The sequence below is a fragment of the Notolepis coatsorum genome (genome assembly GCF_963971535.1).
Source record: "Notolepis coatsorum genome assembly, chromosome: 1".
Classification (NCBI taxonomy): Eukaryota; Metazoa; Chordata; class Actinopteri; order Aulopiformes; family Paralepididae; genus Notolepis; species Notolepis coatsorum.
Window position 1 is genome coordinate 25,696,242 of NC_140165.1, and position 13,543 is coordinate 25,709,784.

The following is a 13,543-nucleotide window of genomic DNA, read 5'->3' on the forward strand; positions in this document are numbered from 1 at the left end:
TGAAAGAAAAGTTATATGTATATAAGTCATTGAAACCATCCGCTCAAACCTTCCCTTGTAAACCGCCTTGCTCCCTTTCCAACATTCTCAAACTCTCGTCAACATACTAGTTGTCCATGCTTCCCTCGGCTTCCTGCCTTCTGGCTACAGATGAGCATCCAGAGCCTCACGGACTGAAACACAACTGAACTACCTGGAAGTGGGGAACAACAGACCCCCGGACGGGAGGAGGGTGGTTAGGAATAGTCGGAATAACCACTCGCAGGCGAGCTGCTAAAGCCTTTAAAAATCCTCCTCATCGCGTACGTTTACACCGGGCTTGGGTTCGATTCACGTTCAACTCGTCCAGTTCAGGACGTTTCTTTCCAATTCCAAATATTGGCGGGGGAGAAAGAAAATGAACAACGATGAATGTTTTGAAATAAAAAAAAGAGCAATTTCTGTTTAGAATGTGATTGAATTGAAAGTGAATGGAGCCCCACGTTGCCCAGTGACGTTGTGCTTTAAAATCAATTCATAAAAAGGGAGAGATGGTTTTAATCCCCCCCCCCCCCCCCCCCACTGGAAGCCCCGGGCTCTTCTATAGTCCATCAGTCTGAACGAGGGGGGGGGGGGGGGGGGGGAGAGGCAACAAGAGGGGTCGAGGGAGAACGTTTATATTCAGTACGTGGATCTCCCTCCCGGGCCGACGGCGACTCCTCAGCGTTTGACCGAGGGGGGCGGGGGGTGGGAGAGGGAGGCGGGCCGCCGGCGCCGCCGCTCGCTGAGGTCTCCCCAGGGAGGCGTGGCCAGCGCCAGGGAGGTGGGGTGAGGAGGGGGGGGTGGCGGCCCTATCTGGGCGGGGCTAAAGGCCGACGCTCCGGCGCGAGCTCCGATCAAGGCCGGGAGGCTCTGGTTGCGCCTCAGCCCGTCCAAGAGGCTCCCTCCGCCTGCCGCCACGAAGGTGGACGAGTCCTGGCGCAGGGGCGGGGCCCGGGAGCCCAGACCCACCCCGGTGAAGCCCAGCCTGCGCAGCCGCTCCACCAGGTTGACGTTGACCGGGTCGAGGCGCTTTCTGGCGGACTTGGTTTTTGCGGGAGGGATGAGAGCCGGGCCGTCCGGGGAGGGGCTGGGCAGGGAGGGGCGTTGGGCGCGGCCCAGCTTCACGCCGTACACGTCCTGGAGGAAGAGCTCGGCCGGCCGCGACGCCAGAAAGTTGTCGGACAGGACCGGGCGGGACTCAAAGGGCACGGGGGAGGGGGCCGGTGAGTGGGAGGGGGAGTTGGGCGGGGTGCTGGGGAGGAGGCGGGAGAGAGACTGCCGCGGGCCAGGCTTGGGCGAGGCGGGAGGGGTTTCGGTGGAAACCTGTGCGGAGATGCCCCTCTCCAGGACCAGCTTGGCCAGGCCACAGGGCGCCGCTGCCGGGCGATGGGGGGGGAAGGAGTCACCCAGGCTGAGCCTACAGGGAGTCACTGGGGTGCTGGGACCAGTCCGCATGGAGCTGGGGGTGTTGCACCCAGAAGGCTGGGACTGGTAACTGTCGGTGAGAGAGTGAGAGTGAGAGAGGAGAGGAGAGAGAGAGAGAGAGAGAAGAGAGAGAGAGAGAGAGAGAGAGAGAGAGAGAGAGAGAGAGAGAGAGAGAGAGAGAGAGAGAGAGAGAGAGAGAGAGAGAGAGAGAGAGAGAGAGAGAGAGGCAGAGAGGCAGAGAGACAGAGTAAGGCAGAGAGAGAGTAAGGCAGAGAGAGAGAGAAACAGAGAGGGAAGTAAGGCAGAGAGAGAGAGAGAGAGAGGGTAAGGCAGAGGCAGAGAGAGAGTAAGGCAGAGACAGAGAGAGAGAGGGTAAGGCAGAGAGGCAGAGAGAGTAAGGCAGAGACAGAGAGAGAGAGAGAGAGAGGGTAAGGCAGAGAGAGAGAGAGAGAGAGTAAGGCAGAGACAGAGAGAGAGAGAGGGTAAGGCAGAGAGGCAGAGAGAGTAAGGCAGAGACAGAGAGAGAGAGAGGGTAAGGCAGAGAGGCAGAGAGAGTAAGGCAGAGACAGAGAGAGAGAGAGGGTAAGGCAGAGAGGCAGAGAGAGTAAGGCAGAGACAGAGAGAGAGAGAGGGTAAGGCAGAGAGGCAGAGAGAGTAAGGCAGAGACAGAGAGAGAGAGAGAGAGAGGGTAAGGCAGAGAGAGAGAGAGAGAGTAAGGCAGAGACAGAGAGAGACAGAGAGAGTAAGGCAGAGACAGAGAGAGACAGAGAGAGTAAGGCAGAGACAGAGAGCGAGAGAGAGAGACAGAGTGTAAGGCAGAGAGAGAGAGAAAAGGAGAGAGACAGAGAGGGTAAGGCAGAGAGACAGAGACACGGAGAGAGTAACGCAGAGAGAGAAAAGGAGAGAGAGGGTGAGGCAGAGAGACATATAGAGAGAAACGGAGAGAGTAAGGCAGAGAGACAGAGAGTAAGGCAGAGAGACAGAGAGTAAGGCAGAGAGACAGACATGTAACATGACAACAACAATAATAATAATAATAATAATAATGACTACTTTTATAGGCAGCAATAGCAATGCAAATCTGCAATGCACAAGATGCAAATTAGAAAGATTATATTCTCATTTGTGATTTCCTCTCAAAGGTTAAGAGACGTGGTCTGCTGGTATAGTTATAGTTTACCATCCATCATCACACAGAATTAGAATGATAGACAGAATGTTTCCCTATGGATGGAGAGAGAGAGAGAGAAATAGAGAGACACAGAGAGAGAGAAACAGAAAGAGAGAGACAGCAAGAGAGACAGCAAGAGAGACAGCAAGAGAGACAGAAAGAGAGACAGAAAGAGACAGCAAGAGAGACAGAAAGAGAGACAGAAAGAGACGGAGAGAGAAACAGAGAGAGAGAGAAACAGAGAGAGAGAGTACCTGGATGTGACCTGAGTGACGTCACTAGGGTGCAGGATGCGGCAGGTGGTGAAGGTGTAGGTGGAGAGCGTGGAGCTCTGACTCTTCCCTGGGTTATGGACTGGAGACACACACAGTAAAAGAAAAACATTGAACTTGCATACAATATTTGTATTTCCACAATATTTTTTACTTTACTTTTTTTTGTTTTTTAAGTTTATGGTTCGTCTTTATGGTGCTCTATGCTAAGGTTAGGATAGACCTTTATTACCCCTGAATTATTATTGTATTATTGTGTCATTGTCTTGCCCCTCGAGTGGAGCATCAACTATAAAGAACCAAGAATAAAAGCATCAACCATGAAGAATGCAGTTATTCTTGTTCCTTTACGGTTGATAGCAGGGCCAGCAGGGTGTAGAGACTTGCATATTAATCACCGACTTTACACATCAAAACATTAAACTTTATTTCAAAATACATTAACCCATTTCACCCCCTCCTCTCTTTCAGACAATATTCTAAAAGCTCACCACAGGACATGACGGTCGTCGCCGTCATTGTCATTGTCGTCCCCCCGAACTGGCTCTGTGATTGGACGGGAGTCGTGGTGATCACGGGAACGGGCTGAGGAGACAGGCTGGAGGTCCAGATGACATTGCAAGGGCCAGGGATCAAAGTGAGGTCTGACACTGTGGTGGTGGAGGTCGTTTGGGGTGGTTTTGGTGACGCCCCCGGGGTGGGGGTGAGGGGTGAGATGGGTGGTGGAGAGGCAGAGCGCTTCCTGTCCCTCGGCGTTGAGGAGCAGTGCACCTTGAAGGTGATACCTGAGGAGTTGAATCAAACACTTGAAATCTGAGAAACTGAAGTGGCGAGGTAACATAAAGAGGTAATCTAAAGAAGTAACACAAAAGCCGACCGTCGTGTGCGTTGGGCTAAAGAGGTAACTTAGAAGTAATTTAAATACTAGGTAATCTAAAGAGGTAACTTAGAGGTAATTTAAAGAAGTAACACAAAGAGGTAAGTTACAGAGGTAATTTAAATAGGTAACCTCTAAAGAGGTTGATTGATTGAAAACTTTATTAACAGATTGCAGAATGTGTGTCATGTCCGCTTCCATTCATTGTGCTAAGCTAGACTAACATGCAGCCAGATAGCTTTCTACTGAACGCACAGAGAGGAAACTGGTATCTATCTTCTTTATTTTTTATCCACTTTTTCTCCCATTTTCTATTTTTTCTCCCATCCCAATTTCGTATCATCCAATTCAACCCTCCCCTGTCTCGAACGCTGTTTCTTGCCTCCCACAAGCCGGCTGCAATGTGGACTAAGTCATACATAGCACGAGTCCCCTCCGATACTCGAGGTAACAGCAGTCGCATCTTTTCACCTGCGAGGCGCGATCTTTCAGCGTCAGGGGTCTGCACTTTGGAGGGGCGCCGCCCCCATCGCTTCCTGATTCTACTGCGCAGGCGCACCAACCGACCTGTAGGAGTCGCTGTCCACAACGCCCGATCCCCACCCCCTAATACTGCCAATGTGTATTAGTACGGACGACCAGCTAAACTGAAAGCAATGTGGAGCGCTGGGCTCGAACAGGCGAACCCAGCGTCTCCAGTATTCGTGGTGAGCGTCTTGCCCACTGTGCACCACGTAGCCGCCCTGGTATCTATCTTCGTGTCTCTCTCTGGAGAAGATAAGCTAATTTCCCAAAATGTTGGCGTGTTCCTTTAAGCTTGTATATCGCATCGCACCCCCCCCCCCCCCCCCCCCCAGCATTGCAAATTACTGTGTGAGGGTACATATAGTGCAGTGGCTTAGCAAAAAAATGTGGACGCGCCGGACAAAAGCACCACATTTTTTCCACGTGTTCCCCATCACCATAGCTTTCATTTTGGGGTAAGGGCCACGTCATCATGATGGATTTCAAGATGGCCGCCATTTAAAATCAAGGTTTTGCCCATTAATAAATATCTTGGTCCATAGCGCGCTCAATATTTGAGCGAACACAAAGGTATTGGTATCCCTGTAAACTAGAGAAGCTAAGCTTTACATCTGTATCATTTTCATTAAGCCCAACTGTTGGGAAGGTTGTTTTAATAGGAATTGATTAAAAATTATGTTCAATTTTCACCTAGAAAAAACTGCCATGCTCATCTTCCAAAAGGTCCCTTGGCCGTTCACATGAATATATCAGAGTGAACATTGGTTTTATAGGTACCCACAAGCCTCTTCTTTCCAGACATACCCACTCTGTCCAACTTGCATGCTATTTGGGGCAATAATCAAGCAGGTTTGTGCATGTGGTACAAATGTGTCGAACATTCTAACAACTGACCAAAAATGTGAATGTTGGGTTAGGGTTTGTTGTTAGAATGTTGAACATAGAAGATACATTTTGGTGTCAAACTACACATTTTCTGGATCAATAAATGTGTTAATGCTATGAAGAATGTCACCAGATGAATATTTGTACCATTCTAACAACATATTTACATCATTTTTTACTTGTTTAACACTTTGACTGCCGGGACACGTCTTTTCACGTCTTTGCTGGCCATGCTAAAGTTGCCGGGGGACGCTGTACAGCGTCCTTATATCAATATTTAAAAAATCTGCGATCGGATTCATATTCCCCCTCCGCTGGCCTGAGATCCACCAGCAGGACCCACTGAGCTCTCTGGCGGTTCAGGAGCGCCATCTGGTGGCCGATCGGCGCAATCGCCACACAGGATGTTGAATAGAGGTTGTCATGACGACCGTAGTACTTCCGGGTGCTCGCTATGGTTCATGGGACTCTGGCTCGTCACGCTACACGGTGATCGATTGGCAATAACTCGATAAACAACATGATTTGGACGTATATACCATTATACAAGCTGGAGATGGACCGGGTAAAAATATATCCCATAATGATAAAATTTCTACTCGACGATGATCGCCCAACGGCGCGCGGAGACTGGGGTGAGTTTTAGCGTGTAACGTTACCGTCTTAGATACTAACTGCTATTATCAACATTTGACCCACATTAGATGATTGGTATAACGCTGCCCACGGAATTATAAACGCCCCCTCGCCCATCCGGTCAACATCAGATGACGTGTAGTAACTTCTAGAAGTACGTCTAGTTGGAATTTTTTATATCGCGCTGATTGCCATCAAACTGTATTTAATCATCAATATAATGCATTTGGGGCTATATATCACGTTCTGGAGAAAGCTGCAGAAAGAGATGAAAACATACTTATACATTAGACCATACTTTACTATGAATATGTGAATGAAAAAGTTTAACGTTGCTACACAATGAACAATACATATAGGACTTTGAATGGGCCCTAATAATGGCAATGTAGCAATAGAATTTAAAAAGTTATAGCCCTGCAAAGAAGGGGACTTTCTCCATAGACAAATAGCGCTGGCAATCTATGGTATATCATTAATTTAACCCAAGGCAACCAAAGTGTTAACAGTCAGACATGCACGAATCGAATAGACATTTTATTAGGATTAGGGATGTCCGATATTATCGGCCTACCGATATTATCAGCCGATATTGGCATTAAAATGTGATATCGGAAATTATCGGTATCGGTTTAAAAAAAAATACAAATTATTTAACCTTTATTTACCCAGGCAAGCAAGTAAGAACACATTTATATTTTTTTTATTGTCAAAAGTATGCATGTGTTAATTCCACGACAAGAGATATGTAATGTTAATTACCTGAAATTATTCCGTTTTTTGGGGGGGGAAACCCTGCATATATCGGTATCTGTTGATATCGGTATCGTAAATGAAGAGTTGGACAATATCGGTACATCGGTATCAGTAAAAAAGCCAATATCGAGCATCCCTAATTAGGATCACTCGTTACTATAAGAACAAATTATCTCGTAAAGTTATGGCGGAGGGAGGTGGCACAGAGACATAGGAACTTCAATAAATTACATGTATTATTATTAGTGCCGTCAGGCGATTAAAATTTTTTATCTAATTAATTACCGGATTTGTAATGAATTAATCTAATTAATCACATTTTAATCGCATAACCATTTTATGCCTGATATTCTATATATATATATATTTTTTAATCCTCTTTTTCTCCGCCTGATTTTTCTGTATTTTAGTCGTTGTACCAATTCCCCCCTCCCCTACCTGGTCGTTGTGTGCATGTGCCCCCTACTGGTCGGTCTAGGGAGCCCTGAGGACTACCACATGCTTCCTCCGACACATGCAGAGACAGCCAGCGGCTCTCTTTTCACATGGCACCGCGGACTCTCATTGGTGAAGTGTAACGTGTGGGAGGTCACGCTGCCTTCACCACTTCCTGTCTTTTGCTAGCGGCGTGAATATTTTTCCCGACAGGGTTGCACTTCCACGTTCGGTTTGCGCGATCTGATTGGCCACTGACGTTTCTGGTCATGTGACATCTGCGCCAATCGTGTGACGCCTGTTTCTATCACTGGTTAAGCTTAGGCACTCTTTCGAAGTCGGTTAAGGTTAGAGTTTGTCTTAGAGCAGGGCGATAGAACACCAGCCCCGATTCCAAACTCTAACCTTAACCAACTTCGAAAGAGTCGCCTAAGCTTAACCAGTGATAAACTAGGCGTTAGGTAGTTTGCAGGCTGTTCGAGGCGGAAATAGGCGCAGAAACAGGCGTCACACGATTGGCGCAGATGTCACATGACCAGAAACGTCAGTGACCAATCAGATCGCACAAACCGAACGCGGAAGTGCAACCCCGTTAGGGAAAATATTCACGCGTGCAGGCGCCCAGACCTGACCTGTAGGAGTATCAACTCTAACTGAAGAATGTATCCCTCTTCCAACAAGAGAGAAAAACGTATAGTTTAGCTTTAAACTATAATGTCATTGCTTATGTCCAGAGATTCCACCTTTGATAACTAAAGTAAGGACACTTGACTTACCTGTTATATTATGTTTTGCCTTTTTAAACATGTCCCTTATCGCGCTGTCCTCTGGCTACGCTAAGCCACGACAGCTGTCACGAGACACGCACTGAGAGCTGGCCAGTATACCGCAGGAATTTTTATGAAACATTGTGATATTTTCACGGGCACGAGACCACTGCACAAGACCCACGAAAATATCTCCATAACAGTTAAATACGCCTATACGGGCTAAAGAGTTATGATAATAATAAATGTAACGAGTGATCCTAATAAAATGTCTATTCGATTCATGCATGTCTGACTGTTAACACATTGAGTGCCACGGACACGTTTTGTCGTTAGTTCATGCCGACCTTTGAGTGCCCCCAACGCTATATAGCGTTTGTTTGTCGTTTCTTTTTTATTGGCGATTTGAATTCATATTTCATCAATCGAGCCTCACGCTAGTGTTGCAGACTCTCTCTGAGCTCAATTGGGAAGATACCGCCCCCTATCGTCTCTCCCTGTGTAACTGCACCCCATTACTTTACACTGACAAAGGGGGTGTGAGGATTCGGAGTTCAGGAGAGGTGTAGGATTCAATCGCAGGACAAAGTGGAGTGAGAGAGACGAGGCGACGTTCCGATAATAATAATAGGTTTACTGAGCAGAGCCAACAGGCACACGTTACAGGGGGAAACAAAACCTCAGCAATGCTGGAAAACATGGACTACAAATACGGGAAGGTACGGAGGACACAGGATATACGGAGATACACACAGCACGGAAGGGTACTGATGGGAAAAACCTAACAACAAAACAATGACGCAACACTGGAAGACAGGAGCGGCATTAATATATACAGGACTAATTATAATTGACAAGGAACAGCTGGGGGCTGACAGGCAGGACACATGAATACAAGGGAAGGAGACTAGACACTGAACTAACAGGCAGGAATAAACATTGTAACATAACAACACGGGGAATACAAGAGAGACTAGAACATCTGAACTAATGGGAGATACACAGGGAGCAAGACAGACAACAGACTTGACAATAAGTGTACACAAAAGTCCATACGAAGGGCGGCGGCCTGTAGCACCGCGAACAGACCGCCCGGGGGCGCCAGAGGACTGTCCAGAAAGTTCAGATCCTGACAGGGGGGCCAGTTTCCTCATTTTACTTTTCCCTTAAGCCAACTGAAGGAAGAATCCATTGTGCTCGCCGGCCCGGAAAACGTGTGGATTATGTATTTACAGTACCAACCCTGTAATCAATAAGCGTGATCGATATTTGGAATGGCGATCAGGAATTGGAATAATCTTTTTGGATAACATCTGATCTCAGGTAAGGAATTTATTTTACCAGTCTTACGATAATCAGAGCTATTTACACAGAGATATAAGCGTTTGCCCTGTGTGTGTGTGTGTGTCTGTGTGTGCACAATCAGGAAATGAGATAATCGATATTTCAGCCCGCCTCTATAGCGTGCATAAGTACACATATACTATTGATAATCTAGCGTTTATTTGAAAACGATTCATAAATAGGCCGGAAAATGACAACGTGTTTGTGTATTCCAGAATATTCCAGTAAATGCCTTTTATCACAGAATCTATATATTTTCCTTGAAAACGAGGGCTTTTCAAAATGCTATAAAACGGAAATGAACTGATTAAAAAACAATCCGTTTCGACAATGTTGACTGCAAACAAGTCATTGATAAGCGACAGGCAGATTAGACACATAGCCATAATTTAAGACAGAGATTATGCGTTCACAACGCTATCATTGAAGTGGGTGGTGGCATTTAACCATGCTTTACCATGTTAATGGCCGGTACTGAAAGTGTTAAACAAGTAAAAAATTATGTAAATATGTTGTTAGAATGGTACAAATATTCATCTGGTGACATTCTTCATAGCATTAACACATTTATTGACCCAGAAAATGTGTAGTTTGACACCAAAATTGATCTTCTATGTTCAACGTTCTAACAATAAACCCTAACCCAACATTCACATTTTCGGCAGTTGTTAGAATGTTCGACACATTTGTACCACATACACAAACCTGCTTGATTATTGCCCCAAATAGCATGCAAGTTGGACAAAGTGGGTATGTCTGGAAAGAAGAGGCTTGTGGGTACCTATAAAACCAATGTTCACTCTGATATATTCATGTGAACGGCCAAGGGACCTTTTGGAAGATGAGCATGGCAGTTTTTTCTAGGCGAAAATTGAACATAATTTTTAATCAATTCCTATTAAAACAACCTTCCCAACAGTTGGGCTTAATGAAATTATACCAATGTAAAGCTTAGCTTCTCTAGTTTACAGGGATACCAATACCTTTGTGTTCGCTCAAATATTGAGCACGCTATGGACCAAGATATTTATTAATGGGCAGAACCTTGATTTTACATGGCGGCCATCTTGAAATCCATCATGATGACGTGGCCCCTACCCCAAAATGAAAGCTATGATGATGAGGAACACGTGGGAAAAATTTGGTGCTTTTGTCCGGCGAGTCCACATCCTTCTCAAATCTGGTGCTAAGCCACCGCACTAATATTCTGTGATAAAGAGGCAGACATAAATACCTCTGTCGTCATCTTCTTCCTCATCCTCCTCCTCCTCCTCCTCTCCCTTGCCCCTCTCCGCCGAGCCCTTCTCACGGAGCTCCTTGCGCCTTTGTCCCCTCTGCTCCTGGTCCTCCTCCTCTCCCTTGCCCCTCTCCGCCGAGCCCTTTTCACGGAGCTCCTTGCGCCTCTGTCCCCTCTGCTCCTGCTCCTCCTCCTCCTCCTCTCCCTTGCCCCTCTCTGCCGAGCCCTTCTCACGGAGCTCCTTGCGCCTCCGTCCCCTCTGCTCCTGGTCCTCCTCGTCCTCCTCCAGGTCGGTGAGGTGGTAGACCGCGTCCTGGGGCAGCGGGCGGAAGCCCTTGGTCACCACGCCCGGGTGGGGGTCCAGGATGGTGCCCAGGTGGGGCTGAGCCAACTGCTGCCAGTGGTGCAGAGTCAGTGAGCCTGGGTGGAGGAGGGGTGTGAAAATGGGGGCGTAATATATTTTAGTTTAGTTGATTTGGTTTATGTACAGTAATCATCTGAAATAAACAAGGGTGCACCAGATTTAACAAGAAGCTCATTTCTATCTGTAGTCCTAGACAGTAAGAAAATAGGTAAAAAACAGTCATATACAGTAAAAGTACAGTAAAAGCATAGTCATAAAAAGCCCTCCCTCCCTCACAATAAAACATAATACATTATGGAAATCAATAAATACAAACACCCTACATAGTAGCACAATAAAGAACTCAGTTTCTTGCCCCATCCTAAGATACACCCACAGATCTTCATCCTACCATCTAAGAGCAATCAGTGCTGGCAGCGTTGGTTGCTTAAAATGCTGTTTTTGACCTCACTAGAAAAACTAGGATAGTTTGTGAGGTTTTGTATATCATCTATGAGCCCGTATCATTCTTTGGTGGCTTAACAATATATGAAAAGTCATGGAACACTGCAGTGACCCCTAGAGGTTGATATAGAGGCTCTGCTCATCGACCCAGAGCCTCGTCTTGGAACACTGCAGTGACCTCTAGAGGTTGACGTAGAGCAGGGGTGGGCAATTATTTTTCCCGGGGGGCTGAATGAGCAACTGAAAATATGTTGGAGGGCCGGGCCAAAATTCCAAACTCAATTATGCATAATATACATTTTATTTCTATATAAAAAGCAGTAAATGGCATTGTTTTGACCCCTGGTAAGAGTGTATGTTATTATTTGGCAATTAAAAGGTGAGGTTAGCTTTCAAAAATATCATTTATTCAAATAGAATTTATTTCCAAAATGATAAACAAAATGTGAAACATTAATAACAAAGGGCATGTATGAAAAAGTGCTATACAAATAAAGTTATTATTTTGAGTTTCATATACTATTGAAACAAGGATTTTCTTAGCTTTCTAAAGACATCACTTCATCTTATAGCCAAAATAAACAAGACATGTCACTGAACTGTGTAAAGAAAAGTGTCCCAGTAGCCTTTTTTACTTTACATGCCTATATTAAACATTTAATGTTTTCAGAACTGTGCAAAAAAAAGATCAAGTGTCCCATTTCACTTGTTATATTTCCACATTTTAGTGTTCTTCAGGTCTTTTTTTTTTTCATTCAGTGTGATAAATCCAGTCTCTGTTGAGCTTTAACAAGTCCATCAAAGTCAGGTTGCATGTCTGAGGTGGAGATGCGAAGCACAGCTGCCAGATGTTCATCAGTGAGAGAGGATCTGTACCTGGACTTGGTAAACGTCATGACTGAGAATGTCTGTTCACATATAGGTGGATCCAAAGAGAACCAACATCTTCTGAGCATGTCTCCTCATGTTTGGAAAGTTCTCCTCCTTGCGAGCAGAGTAGAACTCTAGCAGTGATGCTGACTAAGGTCGCTTTCACATATAGTTTTGGTGGACTCTGTGCGGTTCTGGTGGTGAAGTTGCAACATTGTTGCATTCTTCATTTTGTTCACCTGCGTTCACATAGCAATCTGTCAGGCGCACCAAACTATCTGAACAATGTCACGCGGTCGAAAAGGGCGCTCGTCTATTGGACAGTGGAAATGTGTGTGTGGCTGCGAGCCCTTGTGTGCGCGCGCGCGCGTGTGTGTGTGTCTGTGTGTGGACTTCGAGCCCTGGCTCCAGATCAGCGGAGGCGAGTTGTTCTATTGAAGCCGATTACCAGCATCCTCTCGCTAAACAACTTGTACACCACGTTGTTATATATATATAATAACAATATAATAAGCCGCGTTTTTTCTTCCTTCTTCCCAAGATGCACAGTTAGATATATAGATATATAGATAGATAGATAGAGAGATAGATGCAGTGTGCTTGTTTTGCATTGAATGCTGCGAGCAGTGGTAATAATTAGCACTTCCTATATTTGGTTCGTGTTTGGTCCGATGAAGCGAACCGAGACCTACGTTTTCAGGCGGACCAGAGTTCGCCTGCTTGGTCCGCGGACCGAGTTCGACGCGCATTCACACATCGAATTCTGGTCCGATAATCCGGACCAAACAGGCCCTGTGTGAAAGCGACCTTAAAGTGCTCTTTCAGTAGTGAATCAGACTGCAGGTCAATGAGTTCAAGCTGAACATCAGTGGGTGCACTATCAACACTGCAGGTAAAGGGAGAGGAAACCAGCTGCATTTCATACTCAACCTTTTTGAAATCTTGAAAACGCCTTGAAAATTCATCATGCAGTGCTCCCAACATGGATGAGTACCTGTGCCGGTGATCAGCTGATGGTTTGACTTCTTTCAGGGTTTTCATGTGTTTGAGATTGTTGCTGCCTAGTTTAGTTGCCTTGAAATTAATTGCAACTTTGTCATGAAGGCTTTCACATGGCTATGCATTTCATGAGCAAAAAATGCCGTTGCCCTGCAGTTGTGTGTTCAGTAGGGATGGGTACCGTTCACATTTGAACCGATACGGTACCGGTACCTGTGAATCGATACCAGTACCCAACGGTACCTTTTTTCTGTACTTTAGTCTCAAAATTTAATCTACCTACCTCAGTCGTGAAAAAAGAAATCCAAACAGTTTTCGGCTTGCCCCGACTGCTTTGTTGTTGAATCAAGTCAAATCCTAGGTAAGTGTATATTGTGCGTGTGAACGTTGACATGAAAAGAAAAAAGTAAAAAAAAAAAAAAAAAAAAATTAAAAAAAAATATATATATATTTTTATTTTTTTGTATTATCATGTAATCTTTCGCGGGCCGGTCAGAATCATCCCACGGGCCGTA

General features: G+C 45.7%; 1 protein-coding gene across 1 annotated transcript in view; it reads right to left on the minus strand.

Moving 5' to 3' along the window:
- Nucleotides 1-525: 525 nt before the first annotated feature.
- The window catches only part of trak2 (trafficking protein, kinesin binding 2), a 77,889-nt gene continuing 64,871 nt past the window's right edge, over nucleotides 526-13,543 (minus strand). Inside the window, exons 15-18 of the mRNA XM_084313075.1 lie at nucleotides 10,349-10,771; nucleotides 3,381-3,674; nucleotides 2,872-2,971; nucleotides 526-1,516 (exon numbers count right to left, since the gene is read on the minus strand). Of these exons, the coding sequence (XP_084169201.1) occupies nucleotides 700-1,516; nucleotides 2,872-2,971; nucleotides 3,381-3,674; nucleotides 10,349-10,771 (1,634 nt within the window). The 3' untranslated portion in view covers nucleotides 526-699. The remainder of the gene's footprint in view (nucleotides 1,517-2,871; nucleotides 2,972-3,380; nucleotides 3,675-10,348; nucleotides 10,772-13,543) is intronic.